The sequence below is a fragment of the Ambystoma mexicanum genome, chromosome 6q (assembly GCF_040938575.1).
Source record: "Ambystoma mexicanum isolate Mex_15411 chromosome 6q, UKY_AmexF1_1, whole genome shotgun sequence".
In the NCBI taxonomy this organism is placed as follows: Eukaryota; Metazoa; Chordata; class Amphibia; order Caudata; family Ambystomatidae; genus Ambystoma; species Ambystoma mexicanum.
Window position 1 is genome coordinate 1,606,857,050 of NC_090937.1, and position 20,417 is coordinate 1,606,877,466.

Sequence of the window (20,417 nt, forward strand, 5' to 3'; positions counted from 1 at the left end):
GTCATTAGGACATTAAAACGGATCCGCAAATGCTTAATACGGAATTCAGGTTCTGGGAATTTTATAAGATACGTTTCCAGATTCCCCAAGAGTTTCCCATGTAACACTAAATGATGGTAGATTTTTGATGCTCGTACTTTCTCAATTGTATTAATCCAGTCTAGATTCTGTAGGGCTGTTTTTACCTTACTAGGGTTGAGCATCAGAGTGCAGTATGAAGAACGTATGCTGTCCAGTATTTGCCGACAGTCGAGGTGTAAAGTAGTTAACCACAGCTATTTCGATGTTCCATTCCCCGTCATAAATCCTATATCTGCCAATAGGCTATATTTATCGGACCTCAACAAGTTTCTGTACAGTGTCAGTCTTCTCCATTGTACTTCCCCAACTATTGATAATAAACCTAGTTCAAATCTCAGAGCAGCTAATGGTACACTCTTCGGGAGAAAATAGATGATAATTCTCCACATTTTCGAATCCAGATTGTTAAGGAATAACGGAGACAAAATCGGTAACAATTATTGTCCATAGTATGAATAATGTTTAGCTTATAAAATCTTATCAGTGGAGTTAACGAGTACCTGCAGTACTTGTTTGCTACCTTTTTCAGCTGCGGTATAGAGTTTAATACTCTAGCCAGCATGCAATTCCTATATTGACAGATTATTTTTGTGTCATAAATAGGATAGCCCAAGGAACGCATTGACCTAGTGCGTGTCAAATGTTCTTTATTTATACTTTATTTACATTTTTGGACTCTTTATTTCTGATTTATCAAGCATATTATTACCGTTTTTTTTTCTCGTTTATTGTTAATCCTTTTTCTTTTGTGTTTTTTTCAAATGCTGAAAGTTTTCATTGTAGGCCTATAGGAGTACTGTCTATTAACAGGAAATCATCAGCATACGAACACCAGTTTATCGTAATTCCCTCTATTTTAGGTGAGATTAAGGACGCTTCACTCAAAAACCTACCTGAATCTGACACACAAAGATTAAACAGTGTTGGTCCAAATAGACAGCCCTGGCGTAGTCCATTAGAGGTTTTATTTGGGCAAGATAGTAATCCTTCTGCGTTTAATCTAACATGTACAATAGATCTCTCGGTAATCCCAAATATAGGAGGTTAGTCCAAAATAGTGTTCTATCGACCTTATCGAAAGCAAGGGAAAGGTCGATCGCATCTATATATATATATATATATATAGGAATAGCTGGTCTTTTACTTGCCTTTTCCAATAAGAGGCTAAAAAACAGACCTCCAGTTTGCGTACCCATTCCCTTTCGACATCCAAATTGTTTTTTTAGAAAGGATGTGATTAGAATCTGCCCATGCTACAATATTTTTAAGAATTAGTCCGGCAAGAATTTTGGATTCTGGGTCCATAATTGCTATGGGCCGAAATTTAAAGGGGATTGTCTATCACCCTTCTTATAAACGGGCACTATGTAAGAAATATTCCAAGAGGTAGGTATCTGATGCTTCAACCTCACATCCGAAAAAAGCAAGTACAGAGCTTTCGCCCAAGTTTCAGGGTTGGCTTTAAGATTTACATTCCATAGGCCATTTGGTCCACAGGACTTTGACGGGTTTGAAGATTTTATCTGTGTTTCTATCTCTAAGATCGTAAATTCACAATCCCATGCATATGCTGTAATTTCTAAGAGTTCATTTGGGAGGGCATATTTTCCTGCATATAGGGAGTGATAGTGTGAAGTCCAGGTCTCTTCTGAGATGCTATTTGATAGAAAGGTACCCTGTTGAGACTCCAGTTTATTTATCAATATCCAAAATTGTCTTCCCGAAGTATCTTTCAGAGTTTTAAGCATGGATTCATTGACTGCTTGTAGCGTTTCACCTTTATGTGATCTTAACCAATTTTTCCAGGCTTGTGTCTCTTTGCAAATATTTTCAGACTTTTGATCTTGATTTCCTCCACTTTTTAAAATAGACCTAATCATTCTATTTAAGTGATTTTTCCCCTGTCTTACTTCTGGGTCAAACACATGTAGCCTTGGGGGTTTACTTAATTTAGGTTGTGATGGTTTAAAGGAATTAGATAACAGTGAGTCTAAGTACTCTGTAAAATTATGGACGGAGAATATCAGTTGTCTTTTTCCCCAGGGGTTATTTTATTGATCGCTGACAAATTTTGCATTAAATGTATCCACATTACCCTTGTGCCATCTAATACGGTTGCGTTGGGTATTCAGAGTTGGTATAATCCCCTTATTACATATGTTATTTCCCCCTAAGTCACCAACAACCTCTACTTGGAGAAATTTATGATCACTTAAGTCGGAATTCACCACCTCAAAGTGTATACATCGGTCAAGCAGGTTTGTTGACATAAACAGATGGTCTATACAAGAGCTTTTATTTCCTGACAACCAAGTATCCGCTATACTAGTATTAGTAAACAGGGCATTTATATGATGCAAACCCCATTTATCAAAAAATTGCTTCCGGATGCAACCCTGGATTTCTTTCCTTGTAGTACATAACGCAGCACCTTCAATTTTTTTACCTAATGCATTGCTTTGCAATGAAATAGCCCCATAGTTTTTCCCTTGACCAGTACCATAGTTGATCTCAGCATTAAGGTCTCCCGCCAGAAACAGTTCTAACCCCCTAAGTTTCAGCATCATTTTTGAAAGATTTTCATTTATTTTTGTTACGAAGTCTAATAAAACTCCTAAAGGATTCCAGTAGATGTTTTTTACCAATATCGTCAATGCACTTCGTTCCAATTTAAAATCGAAGATTACCGCCTGGACTCCATTTATAATATCTATGGAATCCACAATTTTTATTCCCGGTTCATTCTTAACTGCTATGAGTAAACCTCCAGATGGTCTTCCCCGAATTCCTACCTTCGCATACTGGTCTATGGTTTTGTACCCATCAAGTTGGAAATTTGATGTCATCCAGGATCCTGGATGCATATCAGATTACATTTTTTAAATTTTTCACACAATCCCTCCAACATCTGCACATTTCTATGATCTCTGTAGTTCCATGACAGAAATTTCCTAGAATTAAAGCAAGTTTTACGGTTAGGGTTTTTGGTGCAGTGACGTAATTTAGGAAATTGATTCCCTTAACGATAGTGCTCACCATCTCCACCCTTTATCTTCTTCCCCCTGAAAATCCGACCTCTTGTTGTTTGATTCCATCTCGATTTGCTCATGAGGATTTGGTTTGTTAAAGTTCTCCTCACTACCCCTACCCGTCCCTAATCCTTTACTAAAGATCAGGACATCATATCCCATCCTGTTAAATTGCTTGTGTTCCCAGAGGATTGTCTCAAATACACTTCTAGTGTTTAAAACAACCCTCACGTGATCCAATCTGTCCGGATGTATAAAATCAATCAATTTTATGTTTGCCGTTGATACTAAACTCAGGCCTGGGATTTCTTTCATTAAGGATAGGAGTCTCCCTCTGTGGAGGGAGGAAGGACCCCCTGATCACAGAGGTTAAAAAAAATGATACTTGGTGATTCAGGATGTTTAGATCTGCGGCATTGCACATCGAAGATCACTTTCATTGACGTGATTTGGTAGTGTAAATTTATCTTTTAATGAAGATAGGCCCAATTCTTGATCAACGTCTTGATTTGTCCATTTTTGGCATAGACTGGACAATTCGGAGCCAACTTCTATTCCTGTATTTCCCCAGGCAATTTAATTTACCCCTAGCTGCCCAGTCCTATTCGAGTTGTTTCCTACATTGTCAGAAATACCAAAAGTGGGTATCCCTGGAAGTAACTCCATTAAAGTTGATTTCACTAGATTTGTGATAATTTTCTGATTGACCATATCCCCTTCTGTCTCTACCATAGAGCTATTTGATGGTAAACTTTCTATTTTCAATTTCTGAACCTTACTCATTTCAGATTGATTCTGTGTGGAAGAATCATTATTTTCTTCTTCCCTTTCCTTCTCCCCAACTTTACTTTTAGGTTGAAGCTGAGTTTGTCCTTTTAGTACCTTGTGCTCATCTGCCACACCTTCCTTGGCCTGTTGGTGTATTTCTAATCCATTCTCTCCTGCAATTCCCTGATCCCTTACATTTGGGAATCCTGGGAGGAGATCCAACAATGTTGATTTAATAAGATTTGCTTTGATAACCTGATTCTCCTCACTATTTATCCCTTCTGGTTTGCAAGATGAATAGGTTTCAGGAATTTTACTTTTAATCGGTTTGGATGTTATTATTCCATGCCAATTTCCCGTTCCCAGATTCACCTGGCCTGATGGAAACTTATGTTGTTCACTCCTTTGGGATTTTTGTTGGATTTCCAACTCTTGTTTCTCACCCTTCTTGTGGAGCTGACAGTGTAAAGTACTTGTTACAGTTGACAATTTTATTGCAAACATTTTTGCTGGGGAAGTCACTTATCTTAAAACCTTTGGTATTTGCTGTTTATTAGGTGGGTTCCCATTTCCCCCTAGTTCCCTGATGGTATGATTACTATCTTTCCTTGAAGTCGATTTTTCCACCATGTGATAGAAAGTGGAAAGTTGAGATTGTTTCGATTCTTTTGATTCTAGTTGGGATTTTCCTTGTGATAACTCACAATTACAAAATCTTTAACTTTAGGGTTTTGCAGGCTTAAATTCTCATTTTGTTGCTTAGTTTGTATTTTGTTTTTATTTTTTTTATTTTTGTGTTTTTTATTTTTGACAAGGATAAATTCCTTCACATGAAGTTGCAGTGCTCTCTGACTTTCCTCATCCAGCGGTTTGAGGTCCGAATTAGTGACCTCATTTGTGGATCTATTTTTTGTTTTTTTTCTACACTCTTTTATTTTTTATTTTTCTGGTTTAATTTTTTCCTTGCCTTTAAATCAAGGTGATTTTGACACCTTGATAAATATATTGCATTTGGATTTCCATCAATTAGTTTTGGGTCCTGAATATATTTATTTTTGATATTTTTCCCCTCATCTTCCTTTTCTTTTAACAACAGATCTGTAAGAGCAGAGGGACTGCAGGTGAATCATTAGTATAAAGAATTTTGTCCCCAATAACCGTTTTATGGTTCCTAGACTCAAGCAACATGATAACTATAGAGGCTAATTTGGTAATTCCCAATTCTAGAGTAGAAACTTTTTCCGAGACTCCCATCAAATGCTCCAGTATCTTTGCATACTGGGGAGCATTCGAGTGGGCGTCATTTATTGCCTTTGATGCCAATACATCTGAATAAGGGTTCCATGTCATTTCATCACAGGATGTTTTTTCGCTGGGTTTTTTACTGTGAATTTTTTATCGAAAAAACCCATTGAATTTCTTTTACATTTATTTTTGGGGAGGTCCTCCCCAACCCCCCATTCCCTTTCAGTTTGTATCTATTACCAGAAACCCACATCTCATATATATATTTTTTTAACCCCCCCCCCCAAAAAATTAGATGGGTTTTTTTCAATAGAAAATTTGTGGTAAAAAACCCTGCGATAAAACGTCCCGCGATAAAAGTACGTTGTGGCCTGAATAAGAAGGTGTAGGGAACAGATTCAGGCCCTGATTATTTGTAATTGGCAGAGTTTTTTCACTCTGATCCTTAGTAGGTAAAGTTAGATGTATCCGCGGTTCCAATACATTGCTATATTGACATGACTATTGTCCCCCACCTTCAGAAACCCCTTCTCTTCCAATAAGAAAGCCCTCCAATGTATTTGTTTTATTTAAATTATCGGATACTAAAGATCTGAGATCTCTAATCTCCATGTGTGTTAATTCATGGCCCTTGTCCAGTAGGTTTAATATCCTTGTTATTACTGGACAATTCTTCTCTAGTTCCTCGTTATCCGATGAAAGTAATGCCATTGTTCCTACTACTAGCGATGAGGCTTCCTGTTTGGCCAGGGAAATCAGTTCTTCCAGTAAGGAGCTAGACATCATATCCTGAGAGGAAAGCAACTAGAAATTCTGAAGCAGACAGCTGTGGGAAATATTTTTTTTCGTTGTCCGAAGTTCCTAAAGGGAAATGTTTCCCTTAGTGATGTGTGGAATAAATGCACATTATCCACACTATTTCTTGATGCGTTCACTGGGGTAGATGGGCCTAAAGATAATCTCGTTCTTCTGCCCAATTCCAATTTTACCGCCGATGCCATCAATGATGTATCATCTATATGTGTGTTATCTGGTGGTAATTTGTCATCAAATGCAGGGAGCTCTGGTAGCTCTTCACGAATACTCAAAAAACTGTTTTGGAATTTCAACTCCCTCTTTAACACCTTCTCTGGGGTCAATATGTCTAAAACATTTTCAACCTGTTGGGAGGTTTTCAAATTCTGTTTGATCTGAGCATTCATAAAATCAAACTCTACCTCCTGTACTATTACACTTTTGCCAGATTCCGTCTCACTGGACTCTGTAGAGTGGACAGGCAAAGGCGGAAAATCTGAAGAACTACCCAGATTGATTGGTGTTAAGCTTTCTTCATTTTTTTTGTCCTTGGTGATGCTGGCTGTAGGTCATTGTTCCAGATAGATAAAAGTTTTATTATTGGGGCGCACCATTTTCCGTTTCGTAATAAAGTAGCCATATGAAAGTAAAGCTGGTTTTTCTAATAATGTCTTATTCTCTCCTAATATATTTTCACCCAATGATTAATGATCAAAACATGTTTACGTCTGTACTCAAAGGCACAAAGGCCCACGATCACCACTCACCACTAATACGCAATAAATGGGTTTCACATGGATTATTATATCGGGGCTCAAACGCAACAACGGCACACAGTCACCCCTCACAGCTGATACACAGTCAATTCGTTTCACATGGATTATTGTATTGGATTCAAAAGCACAACGGCCCACAGTCACACCTCTCAACTGATAGCCAGTAAATTGGTAAGTTTCACTAGAATTATTATATCGGGGCTCATAGGCACAGAGGGCCACAGTCACCCCTCACCAGAAATTAAGCGTAAAGAAGTTTTACAAGAAGTTTTGCATCAGGGCTCAAAGGCTCAGAGGCCCACAGTCACCCCTCACCACAGATTCAGAATGAAGTAGTTTCACAAGAAGTATTGCGTCCGGGCTCAAAGGCTCAGAGGCCCACAGTCACCCCTCACCACAGATTCAGAATTAAGTAGTTTCACAAGAAATATTGAGTCGGGGCTCAAAGGCTCAGAGGCCCGCAGTCACCCCTCTCAACTGATACCTTCTCACAGCTGATAACCTGTTTGGGCAGATTCTGCCTCTACGTTAAGCACAAACATTCTTAAATTACCAGCAATTCCTAGGTAGGACTGTTTGCCTATATGTGCCCTATCTTGCTGTTTTTACTTAAAGAAATAGGATCTACCAATAACCAACAAGCAGGTATTTGTTCCCGTTTTCCAAAGGCATTTCAATAAGGACGTCCGACCAGTATCCCTACGAGAACAGTTTAGTCAATTTGGTTCAGTACTACATCCGTCGCCAAACGGTCATCAAAGGTAGAACAAATTGTTAGCTGCCAACTTTACTGGATCAGGGAACTCCACTAGACTCACAAGTTATGGGTATTTACTTTTGTGTTCTCAATATTGTACAAAAACTAAATATTTCCAGGTAATGAGGAGAGTTAGCATATCCACTGGGGCAGCACAAGTAAGAACAACTGTCTTGAATGAATATTTTATCACGAGTCTTATTTAGAGATTAATATTTAAATACCGTTCTGTGCACTGGTGAGGTGAAAAGCTATGAAATGATCAATGGAGCATATCTCATCCAAATGGTGGTGACTGGACCCTCCGCTTCCGCTGTCCAGCGAGCCCCTGCACATCAAACACACTGCTGGCACACCGGCAGAGCTCCGCGCATACGCGGTGTGTATGTAGATTGAGGGCCCAAACGATGGAGACAGTAAGAGGGCTGTAGTGTAGACTCAGATTCAGGCAAAGTTGAATTGTAGCAGGACAACCAGGGAGACATGACCTTTTCCACCAGTAACACCAAACACACTGCTTGCACACCACGCATGCACTGTGGTTATGTAGATTGAGGGCCCAAACGATGGAGACAGAAAGAGAACTGTAGTGTAGACTCAGATCCAGGCAAAGTTGCATTGTTGCAGGACAAAGAGGGAGACATGACCTTCTCCACCAGTAACACCAAACACACTGCTGGCACACCGCGCACTGTATTAAGCTCTGTATTAATGTAACTGTGTATAAATGTAACTGATGTCCCAGGGCTTAGTCGCTTTACACATGAATAAATAAATAAATACATTAAATAAATAATCTAGTATTGGTTATCATCTACCAGTCATAGATGTATAGAAATACATGCAATTTACAAGCTAAATAACCTACCGTCCCCCACTAGGACGGAACCAAACGTCCCTGTGGGGGTTAGCCTTGATCTTCCCGGGGTGGATCCCTGCTTCTATCATTCCTGTGCAGGACTACTCCTCCTTTGAATGCCTGGTCTGCAGGCTCTCTCTGTCTGCTGGCCTTTCTCTCACTGTGGCCACTATCTATCAGCCGCCTAGCCAGGTAACCTCCTTCCTCTCTGAATGGGTGGACCTCTTCTCCTCCCTCCTTGCCTCTCCTTCTCAATTTCTCAACCTCGGAGACCTCAACATCCACCTGGATGCTTCCTGTCCTTCTTCAGGACTCTTTCGCATCCTCTGCGATTCTCTCTCCCTCTCTATTCTTCCCTCTGACCCGACTCAATCTGCAGGGCATACCTTGGATGTTCTGATCTCCTCATACCTCCCCCTCTCTTACCCTCTCACCACTCCTCTCTCTTGGAGTGACCACTTTCTCCTTTCCCCTCATCTCTCTCTCTCTCTACCCCTCAGGCCAAGCCAACTCCAGCTCTTCCACCCACTTTCTCGGTCATCCAACCCATGAAGCATGTGTCAGTTGAGGCTTTCACCGCCACTTACTCTCCTCCTTCTGCACCTTTGGCTGACTCACATCCTGACACAGCCCTCTCTAACCTTCATTGTTCTATCTCTTGATGTACTTGCCAATCATGAGGATCCATTTGAGCCCATATTTGAGTGCAAATCCTGGTATGACTCAGATCTCGTCACATTTAAACGCAAGTGTAGGGTGGCTGAGAGGAAGTGGAGGGTAACAGGTACACCCTCTTTCAAACTGGCCTGCCGCATTCTCCAAAGGCAGAAGTGACACTCTGTCCTTGCTAAGAAGACAGCACACATCCAAGCCCTGTCTCTGCTGCATCTAACAAATCGACTGAACTCTTTAAAATCTGCAAGGAGCTGGCCAATTCTGCTGCAGCCTCTAGCTCTCTGTTTCCTCCAAGGTACTCTGCATGGCCTTGGTTTCTCATTTCATCACTAAAACTCAGGACATCCTGTACACCCTCTCCTCCTCTCCATCTTCCTCCTCCATTCCTGGCCCTCCTGTGGCGGACTCTCTTCCTCCCTTCTATTCCTTTCCTTTGTTCACGCCTGACAACGTTTCTAGACAAGTCTGATCTATGAAAGTCTCTTCAAAACAGGTTCTTCCCTGTTAATCCAAAACCATCAAGGATCACATCGACACCCTCGCTCCAGCCTTGGCTGATTTCTGCAATCACTCTTTCACCACTGGATCCTTCTCCTGCCCCTGAAGCACTCCCTTGTGCACCCCCTTTTTAAGAAACCCTCTGCCGATCCCTCCTGCCTTGCTAACTATCGCCCAATCTCCATTACTCCTTTCCTGGGCAAACTCTTGGAAAAGCTGGCCATCTCCCAGCTAAATCTTCACACTGTTCTGTTGGTTGTCTCCATGACCATTAGTCTGGTTTCAGAGCGGCCAGAAGCACGGAAACTGCTCTACTAAACATCCGTGAAGACCTACTTTCTAACTTAGATTCTAACCTTCCTTCTGTCCTCCTTCTCCTTGATCTTTCTTCTGCTTTTGATACGGTCAACCATGCCATTCTGCTCAACCGTCTCCGTGATAACCTGGGTATCACTGATCATGCCCTGGCCTGGCTGACCTCCTTTCTCACTGATTAGCCCTCCCAAGTCCCACTGGTATCCTTTCTCTCTTCTATCTCACTCTCTACCTGTGGTGTTCCCAGGGGTCTCATCTTTCTCCCTGGCTGTTCAACCAATACCTGGCACCTCTTGCCCACTGCTCCAACTTTCAGTGTTATGCGTATGTCACTCAGCTCTCTTTCATGCTCCTCAGCCACCTATACTTCTTTTCTCATTCCTTACTGTCTGTCTGCAATTCAGGAGTGGTGTGCCACCAACGATCTCTGGGTCATCTTCGACTCCACACTCTCCTTCTTTCCTCACATCTCCGACGTCTCTTAAAAGTCAAACTATGAGCTGTATCTTCTCAGAGGTATTCTTCCTTTCCTCACTTTCCCCAAGAAGCTCACTGTCTCCAGAGCTTTGGTTCTTTCTAGGCTGGACTACTGTAACAGCTTCTTTCTAAATCTTCCTGCCTCTACTCTCCGTCGTCTACAACTTATATAGAACAGGACTGCAAGACTTGTCCTTCGCCTCAAGGACAGGGATCGTATCTCTCCAGCACTGAAATCTCTTCACTGGCTCCCAGTGGCGGCAAAACCCTCTGTATTGTCCACAAGGCTTTCTGGGGCCTGGAACGGCACTACCTCCAACTCTCTCTTCCTAAATATCTGCCTTCTCAAGCTCTACGCTCCTCCACCTCCAACTCTCTGAGGGTCAGTCGCTTTTCTAAGCAAAGAGTTGGGGGCAGTTGGTTTTCTTCGGCTGAGGGCTCTCTCTGGAATAGCCTCCCTGCCTCTCTGAAGCTTGAGCAGAACCATCTCTGGTTCCGGAAGCAACTCAAGACCTTCCTCTTTGCTTCTCCCTTCTCTCTTCCTCTCCCCAGCTGATCACCTGTCTGATCCACGTACTGGTCACCTGGCAACCCTCTGAATTTGGGCCCAGGTAACCCACACTGCCACTTGGCTCCCCCTGCACCTTTGGTCTGTATCTGCAACCCTACAGTCCCCTCTCTTGCTCTTATTAGCCACCCATTGGCTGCACTTCCGAGCACCAGCACTTGCCACTTGTTGGCTGCACTCTTTGTTTCCTTTTGTACTGCACTTCTCTATCCTCCCTCCAACCTTTGGCACCCCCCCCCCCACCCCTTCCATGCTTTTGCGCGATCTGAATGTGATAAGGCCTAGTAAGATCGTTGTGTTGTCCTCCCTTTGTTTTCCCCCTTGTCGTGCCTAGAAACACTTGTGTACAGGCGTGTTATAAATGCCATATCATATCATATCACCGGAAACATGCACTTTATCGAATTCCTGTGTATTTGCAACAAAATCATACATTAAAATAGCCGTGTTAATGAAATGTTGGACTGCCACAGAAAACATGATTCTGTAATGTTATGGCTGAAGCAAAAATAATAGTAACAAACTACAAAATAGTAGCATTTTCCAACTTAGATGTTTTCTATTTGAATCTTTCAGAGAGAGTTTTTAATTATTTCATACAGGTGTTATGTTTATTTACTGTACATATAAATAAAACAGTTACACACCTCGATTGAATATTTGTATCAGTAGATGGATCTGAAGTTAGAAATGGGAGACATGGGTAGTTGTTTAATGCACTGATGCACCTATAACATTAGTTTGAACAACAGCATTAGCAGAAGTCCATATGTTCCCCGTAAACTTAAAAACAACATAGTGATCCTCATCTAAGCGTCTAACCTAATCAACAGTGGGTAAATTAAAGGGTTAGGTCAGCAAGATATGTAAGAGTAATAAGGCAGTGTGGTGGACCGGCAGGTGATTGATCAGTGGACTAAAACAGAAAAAGCAGAAGACTCTGAAATGACAGAAATTTCTGTAGTTATAACTTCTTAATATGTATATAAATGAGACAGGACTACTACAAAAATGGCAGACAGGATACAGGAAAACCATGGGAACAACACTAAATGGTTTCACTTTAAAATGCGTTCAACCACTTGCATGGACTCAAAAATATAATTCAGTGTTCGTAGCAACGCTCGATCTCTCCTCTGCCTTTGGCAGAGTAAACCGGGAATTACTTTGGCCCAAGCGCCATGGATGGGGTAGCAATTCAGGTTTGTTAAAATGGATAGTTGCTCTTCACAAGCATTAAGCTGTGCAGCTGCGGTTGAACATGGAAGATTCCTGGTAGGAGCGGGGTGCGACAGGGCTGCATAATTGCACCTACAATCTTTAATTGATATTTATCAGACATCTGGGAGTCAATTGGTCAGACGGCATTTGCATCAGCAAAAATATCAAAATTGCAAGTAACCTGGGTCAGCTACGCAGACGATTTCTTTCGGTTCGTCTGCACCAAGAGAGGTCTGCAGTATTTGTTAAATGCTTTCGAAAGATGCGCTCAGTTAAACTGCGTAACAATTAGTTAAAAAAAAGACAATTATTATGCGGTGTAGCATAAAGAAAAATGAGTCCTCGTATACATGGCGAATTTTATGGCGAACCATTCGAAAAGGTTGACAGCTCTTTATATTTGGGTTTCCCTGTCTTCAGCAAACCGCATGCAGGAAGAATTAGAGAAGGGTGAAAATGCGTTCACTTTCAATGTTAAACGAAATGAAATGTGTGGATGCAAAGTTCAGAAAATTGTCTGTGTTACTCAGCTAACATTTTATGAAGAAAAATGAATCCCCAGGCTTTTAGACAGAATCGAGAAATTTTTTATCTGGGGTTTTATGATTTTAAAATATCTTGAGGGATAGATTTGGAGAAGGGTTCTTAATATCAAGAAATCTACTCCCCTTCCAGCAATCCGGTATGAATTAGGATTATGTTCCCTGGAAAGCAGAGCGCAATGGAGACTCTTAGGTTATTACAGAAAAATATTGGCTCCTGCGAAAGATTGCCTGTTCTGTGACTTTTATGCATACAATTTAGAAACAACAAGTGGCCATTGTAAAGACTTTGACACTCTCTCCACCACAGTATTGAGTAAACTGGGATTAACTGAGAAAGATCTGATTGAAAATCTGTGCAGGGTCAAAAAGAAATAGTGCATACATGACTGGTTGTTAACATTAGACGAACTGCATGCATACCAATCTTTGACTCATTTAAAGTTTGAGTACAAAGGATCAGGCAGTTTAGCGCCTTACCTACAGAGACATCCAAATAAACAAATCAGAAGGTTGTTCTTGACATTTAAATTCAACATGTACAATACTAGAGAAATTCTGCATAAATATGGAAGAATCCCAGGGGAAGTTTTAAGTTAGTGATTTTGTGGGAATTTTGCATATGTTGAATCTTTATTTCATTTGATTGCATATTGTCCTGCTCTGCAAGGGAAAAGAACAATCTTTAAAAAAAGCAATACCAAATGGAGACGACCACATGAGGGGCTAAGATGATGAATTTTGGACGGCTTGTCTGGCACGTCGTACCACATCGCTGGTCATAGCCATAGTAGGATTTCTGGAAAGTCTTATAGCATTGATGGATGCTTCGGCTAAGATTTTTACTAGTCTTTTATTACAATTTATCCATCAGCACATCATTAACTCTAATCTGCTGTCTAAATTTCAGATTGGCTTCCGTCGGTACATGGGTTGTCAACTTAATGCAACTATTATTGCCCATGTCTACCAGCAGACCAAATCACGAAATGCCGGGCCGGTCTACATGGCAGCCTTGGATCTTACTGCTGCTTTTGATTCAGTAATTAGAGAACTACTATGGAAAAAACTGATCAAATTTGGATTTTCGGTTCAGCTTGTTTCAATCATTGCTGTCCTACACAAACACACAACTTATCGCATCCGTCTTTCTAAAGCAGGTGCGCTTACTGACTCCATTCCAACTGAAATTGGATTAAAACAGGGCTGTAACCTTGCTGCAGTCCTGTTTAATCTATATCTATTGGATTTGGATGATCAGTGGAAGGAGGCGTCGATCTTCCCAGTGAAATTGGGATCAATTGTACTGAATTGGCTAAGTTTCGCCGATGATTTACTGTTCTTTGATAGGACCCCTTTTGGGCTACAGACGAAGTTGTGTTTATTTTATACATTTGCCTGTAATCATAATCTACAGATTAATCCTGAAAAATCCTTCATTATTACGTTTGTTGAAGGACGGAAAAGATATACTAAATTTACATGGTGTATTAATGGTATCTCGATTCCTAGGTCTCCCGCCATGCGTTATTTAGGCTATCATTTAGCAAGTACCTATTCTCTTGATGGTTGGAAGACGATCTTGAATAACAAAGCGAAATCTCTTACTGTACAGATGAAACTGATATACCACCGACTTGGGAAATTTCCGATGTTAAAATTTTATTTGCAAAAAATCGAACCAATTCTGCTATATGCCCTGGACTTATGTCTTTATGAAATTGATGGTATTTTAGACGTGATACAGGGTAAAATGCTGACATGAGTTGGGTGTACTACCATTATCGGTCAAATGGCACTGGCGATTGCTCACTAATTATGGGAAAATGTTAGCTCCCCCCAAAAATTCACTATACGAAGAATTTGCGATTATGATAGAGAAAGGACATCCTCTGTCCATCCTGAAATTTAAGAATAAGATGTAAGAACTGTTATCTAGTGCTATGATTAGCCATGAGGACCTGGTAGTAGGTTTACCGTCATGTAAAACTAAATATTGTAGGTACCATTGGTATTTGTTAATCGAAAAGATGAATAAATATCAATCCTACTATGAGTATGCCAAATTTACGCGACAGTGGGGTTTTCGCCCAAAATACCAGATTATTTTCCCATGTAATTATGCGAGGAAAATGTATTTAAGATTTCGCTTGAATCAGGTACTCACAAATGAGAAGATTATGTTCTGGCATCAGTATAAAAATAAGTTAAACAGAGGATTATGTAGATTCTGCAATACGCCCATGACAATTGAAACTTTGAAACATCTGCAGATGGGAAACATATACTTGGCGCCCATCTCTACACAGAATCTAGTATGAGTAGGGAAACACTTAGGCAAAGATGTATGTGGGGAAGGAATGAAACGCTTATTCTTAGTTTAACACATTTTTTGTTAATTATTGAAGAGAAATTATCTGAAAAAGCTAAGAATTTGTGTATATGAGGACTGTGAGCTGGTAGAGGCTATCAGCTGAACTTCTGATTAAGGTCTGGAAATCTAGATCATGCGGGCACCTTGTGTGTTGGCCTGAAAACATTAGAAGTATTGTTTTTCAGTGCCGGGGGGGAGGTACACTGATTTAGCTGCTTGTTTGTGCTTGGTTTTCATTGTTTTAAGAGAATTGAGTGTTTGAAATGATATATATGGTTTTTTAGTTCTGTAATGAAAGACGGCACATGTGATGAAATTTAATGTTGTTACTTACTTGGGAGAGATATGTGGATTATATTTTGTTAAATGTATATTGTATGTGATTTGTTGAGGTTCTAGTGATACACATGTTTTATTGGCTTTTAAGAATGTTTTCTATGTAAATTGTCAATATGGAATTTGTAAAGGTTGTAAAACCACAAACAATAAAAAAAAAAAATCTGTAAAGTTTAAATTTATGATAATGCGATTCCGAAGTAATTCTGCTAATGGCTTTTATTTTATAAGCAATAGGTTGATTATCATGTATGAATTCTATATGAATATGTTGATTATTGTGTTATTAGATGTGTCTTTGTCATTTGTGAATTAATGTTTTATAGATGGATTTTTATACCAAATATGGTATTTATTGTGCATGAATTTTATATGAATATGTTGATTAATGTGTTTTTGGATGTGTTCCTATAGATTGTGGTAAAAGGTTATTTATTTACCTATAAACCGACAAAAACTAACTATGCGTGCATAAGCGGTGGAAACACATGGTCTGCAATGATTGGTGTAATATAGTTGATTTTAACAATCATGATAATGAGCATTGCTCATGGAGTTTCGATTACAGAGAAATCTGGACATGGTCTGCTATGATTGCTGCAATATTACATGGTCTGCTATCATTGGTTTAATATAGTTGAAGCATTGAGTAGGCTGCTGGTCACATGACCAGGCTCTCCCATTCAGTCGCTCAACCCATCTCCAGTTTTCACGCCATCCAATCCTGGTTGGTAGGCCAGCTCCAGGCAGACAGCATTGAGTAGGCTGCTGTGCACGTCACCAGGCCATGCCATTCAGTTGCTCCACCCACCTCAGGTTTTCGCCCCTTCCAAGCCTCTACTTCAGGACTGTAGGCCAGCTCCAGGCAGACAGCATTGAGTAGGCTGCTGGTCATGTGACCAGGCCCTGCAACTCAGTTGCTCCACCCACCACCTATCTAATCAGTCCTCCTTGGGCGTCCTCATCGCAAAGGATGTGCAACGACAAGTACATTAACTATTTGTGCCTGTTCGGGCCAGATAGGGCCAAGGGCCTGACCCTCTATCTTGCATTTCACCTACAAACCTATAGCTACTACTGCTACGCACCAAAAAACATGACCATGTGTCTCCTCCCTTCACAGCGCATCCCACTCTCACCAGGGTTTGAATGACCGAGTGGCCTGGGCAACCCCTGCAAGTTACCCTAGAGAATCTGATCAATATTGCCCTTGCCCCCATCCAACACCCATGGATCGCATGTACACACCCTCTCATGTTGATGTTAATGTTGATGAATGCTCTCTAAGCAGTCGGTCACACTGCAGAGATCACTGACCTCATCTCGTATCACAACCTTGATGCCATGTTCATCACTGAAACATGATTTACCTCATCCTACTGATATGTTTTCAATGTCCTCCTACTCCAAGGCTACTGCATCCAACATGCCAACTGGCCAGGAAGGGCAGGAGGCGGAGTGACAATCAACCACAGGAGCGATTGGCCATGCTTCATCATCCCCTCTCCCAAAACAAGCTCATTTGAACCACTCACCTGCCGGTTCCCTCTTTCACAAAATAAATCCATCACCTTCCACCTCATCTACAAACCACCTCACAGGTGTGGCTCTTTCATTGCAGACATCTCCAACTTACTGTCCTCTGCCAAATTAGCACATTCAAATAATGTTTCTCTAAGTGATTTTAATGTCCCAGTGTGACAGGTTGACAACCACACCTGGCCACTTCCATGGGCCTTAAGCAAATTGTGCTCTCTCCCACGCACAACATTCCCCTTTATCACTTTTTCAGACCCTATCCCACTTGACTTGTCAGGCCACGCCGCCATCCCATTATCAGTCACCCACTTGACTATGGCTCACCAAGGTCAGGCTAAACGTCCCATCACTCAACGCCGCTCATTCAAAACATTCCTGGTCAATGAGCTAGAAGCAAACTTTGCAGAACGGTGATTCCCAGACACCCTCAAGACAGGTCTATTGCGAACTCAAACAAAAACAACCCTGACACCAGACAACCTGGCCAACTACTGGCCTATTTCCAACCACCCGATTATTGGCAAAATCTTGAAAAAAGGAGTTGCTATACAACTACTCTGCAGAATCGAACAACTCCATCTTCAAAATGGCTTTCAGTCAGGATTCCGTCCAAAGCGTAGCATCGAGACAGCCACCATCCAGGTGGTGGATGATGCTCTCCAAATCATGGATAATGGTAACTGATGCCTGCTCCTCCTCCTTGACCCCTCGGCTGCATTTGACACCGTCAACAACCACTGCATCCTTCCAGGGGAGCCGACTTATGAATTTCCCAGGGGGTGCCCAAATGTAGGAAGTGACATCACCGGCAGTTATATGACCCCATTTGCACATGGTCGCCAACTTGGTGCAAGGGGGTGGGGCGCAGAACAGTGGAAACATTGGCTAGCTTGTACTGAATATACTAAAGTCAAGTAAGAAGAGGTTTCAGCCTTCCAGTTGCATTCCAGTAGGCCATCACTGCCTCTACTCCACCCCTCTATAATCATCCAGGTTGTAGTAGCCCTCAGAAGGCAGAGCAACACAAGTAGGATGGGAGAACGAAATTGTTGTGTAATGCTTTGCTGTGTGTAATGTGCAATGTAAGGGGAGGAGATGGTTTTGGTATGGGCGTGATTGTGATAAGTTGCGCATGGTTGAATCGTGTACGTGGGTTTCGGGTGGTAGCGCCACCAGTTATGTCGGGGCGTGTCTATTAATGAGGTCATGCATGGTTATCCCACGTATGGCTGTGTGAGGTGGTAGCGCCACCAATTGTTGGGGCTTGACTGAAGTTAGTCATGCGAGGTGAATAGTTTGGTATCTGGGTGGTAGCGCCCCCAGTATGTGTAGGCCTGTGACTGCAGTATAAGTCACGCATGGTTAGGGGTATGTGTGTACGGGTGGTAACGCCCCGAGTTTTGGTATGGGTGTGTCTATGGTATTGGGTATTTCATTGCCACGCATTACCCCGATTTTGTGGTTTATTTACCACAAATAATATTTATGTTTCTATTCTCTGTGCACATGCAGTGCGGCTGTTTTCAGCTGTACTGTGTGCGCTTCTGTGACTCTTTCCACCCTCATCAGGGTCCGGAGTGTGACAGTGATATTGATTCTTGGTCCCTGTGTGCCTGGCCATCGCATTGGGTATGAGATGAGTGGTTGACCGTAAAGCACGTGTTATGTGCTAGCCCTGATGATGTGAGTCGGTGTGAAGGTCTTATGTTGGTATGTGTGGAGGTTTGTTGTGCAATGGTCTGTGCTGTTGTCCGAAGAGGGGAGATGTGTTGTGTAATGCTTTGCTGTGTGCCGCCAGAGAGAGACACAGTATGGATGGAACAAAGGGCCGCATACTTGGCGCCCCTGCATCCTTCTCTCCCTCCATTTTGACAGGATGAGATTCTCTGGTACTGTCCTGAATTGGTTTACTTCCTAGTTCTCAGGCAGACACCAGGTTGTCCAGATGAACTTGTTGCGTTCTTACCGACTCCAGGTCTCTCACCAATCCTTTTTAACCTTTACATGAAGCCTCTGGGCACTCTCCTCAAACATCCCAATATAGCTATCCACCAATATGCAGATGATACTCAGTTGTACATGGGAGTAAATAGCGGGCCGAACATAATTAATCTCTGCGATTACCAAGCCCTTATCCAGTCCTGGATGTCGACTGCCTGCCTCAAACTAAACCCATCCAAGACTGAATTAGTCCTCATCGGTCCACCAGCCAAAAAATACTTGTCCAGCAATGGCTCAATGCTATGCACCTAAAAGGATTTGATCCACATCTCTCAAACTCAGCAAAACCCTTAGGCTTCCTTCCAGAAACATATAGCCAAGAAGGGCCAAATAGCCTGGCTCGGAATCTCAACCCTTAGAAAAATATAAATCATCCCACTGCAGGACTTCCAGACCGTTGTGGAGGCCCGTCTGGCCTTGCACATCAATGGGGGAAATGCTCTCCTAACAGGGATCCCACCTGCTCACCTGGCTCTCCTAAAAGTAGCCCATCTTGTGGCAGCATGTCTTATTACAGGAGCATGTAACTTTGACCTAACTACCCTACCCTATGCGATCTACGTTGGTTTCAGTTCTAAGCCAGGACACTGTTCATGTATCATCTACAAAGCAGTCACCAGTAGCAAACCAGCGTACCTGTCGGCTAAGCTTCACTTAGCTGGTGGCACACGCTCCTCACGCAACAAATCAACCAACCGGCTTGAATGTACAACTCGTCTGCAAAGAAAGGACCCCCAAACAATCCTTCTTTTGTCATGCACCCACCCTCCGGAACTCGATCCTGGTGTCAGCTCGGAATGCCCCCACAATTCTCCAATTTCGCAAATATCTCAAAAAATGGCTGTTTCAACAACAACTGACCGAGGACAAATTCCAATGGATGCACATACTGATGCACAGACCTAACAGTACTGTGCTACTGTTAAAATATGCCAGCCCAATTTCTAGTTACCCACATTCTGTACAGCGCCGCTGCTCAAGAGCTAGGTCCACGCTTTAAGCAATATCATACAAAAAATAATTCAAATAGTTTATTTTAATAACCATGATAATAAACATTTCTTATTAATACCTTAAGGACTGATTACTGAGAAATCTCTATATGGTCTGCAATGATTACTGTAATATAGTTGATTTTTTATAGTCATGATAATAACCATTCCTCACAAATACCATAACGATTCAAATTACTGAGAAATCCTTACATGGTCTGCTATGAGTGCTGTAATATAGTTGATTTTAATATTCATGATGCTAACCATTTCTCATTAATCTCTTGAGAATTCCAATTACTGAGAAACCAGGAGAATGCCAGTCGAGCTCTCACAGCAATGCAAGAGGAGTTCAGTAAGTTATAAGATGCTCAATTATGACATTTTGATGTGATGTATGCAAGAATAGAGGTGTTATAACATTTGTATACAAATCAATTATATAAAGAGTGTGCATGTGTGTGCTTAACTGACAAAAGTAACAGCAGCTGAACTACTTCGTAATTTGAAATACCTACAATTTGCATAACTTCGCATGAAAGTGCCTGGCTTGTTAAATCCCACACAGA

At 41.6% G+C, this 20,417-nt stretch overlaps 1 protein-coding gene across 1 annotated transcript in view; it reads left to right on the top strand.

Moving 5' to 3' along the window:
* LOC138516896 (C-type lectin domain family 4 member F-like) overlaps positions 1 to 20,417 on the top strand; it is a 333,064-nt gene that overhangs the window by 191,656 nt on the left and 120,991 nt on the right. Inside the window, exon 5 of the mRNA XM_069632350.1 lies at positions 20,138 to 20,203. Coding sequence (XP_069488451.1) covers positions 20,138 to 20,203 — 66 coding nt within the window. The remainder of the gene's footprint in view (positions 1 to 20,137; positions 20,204 to 20,417) is intronic.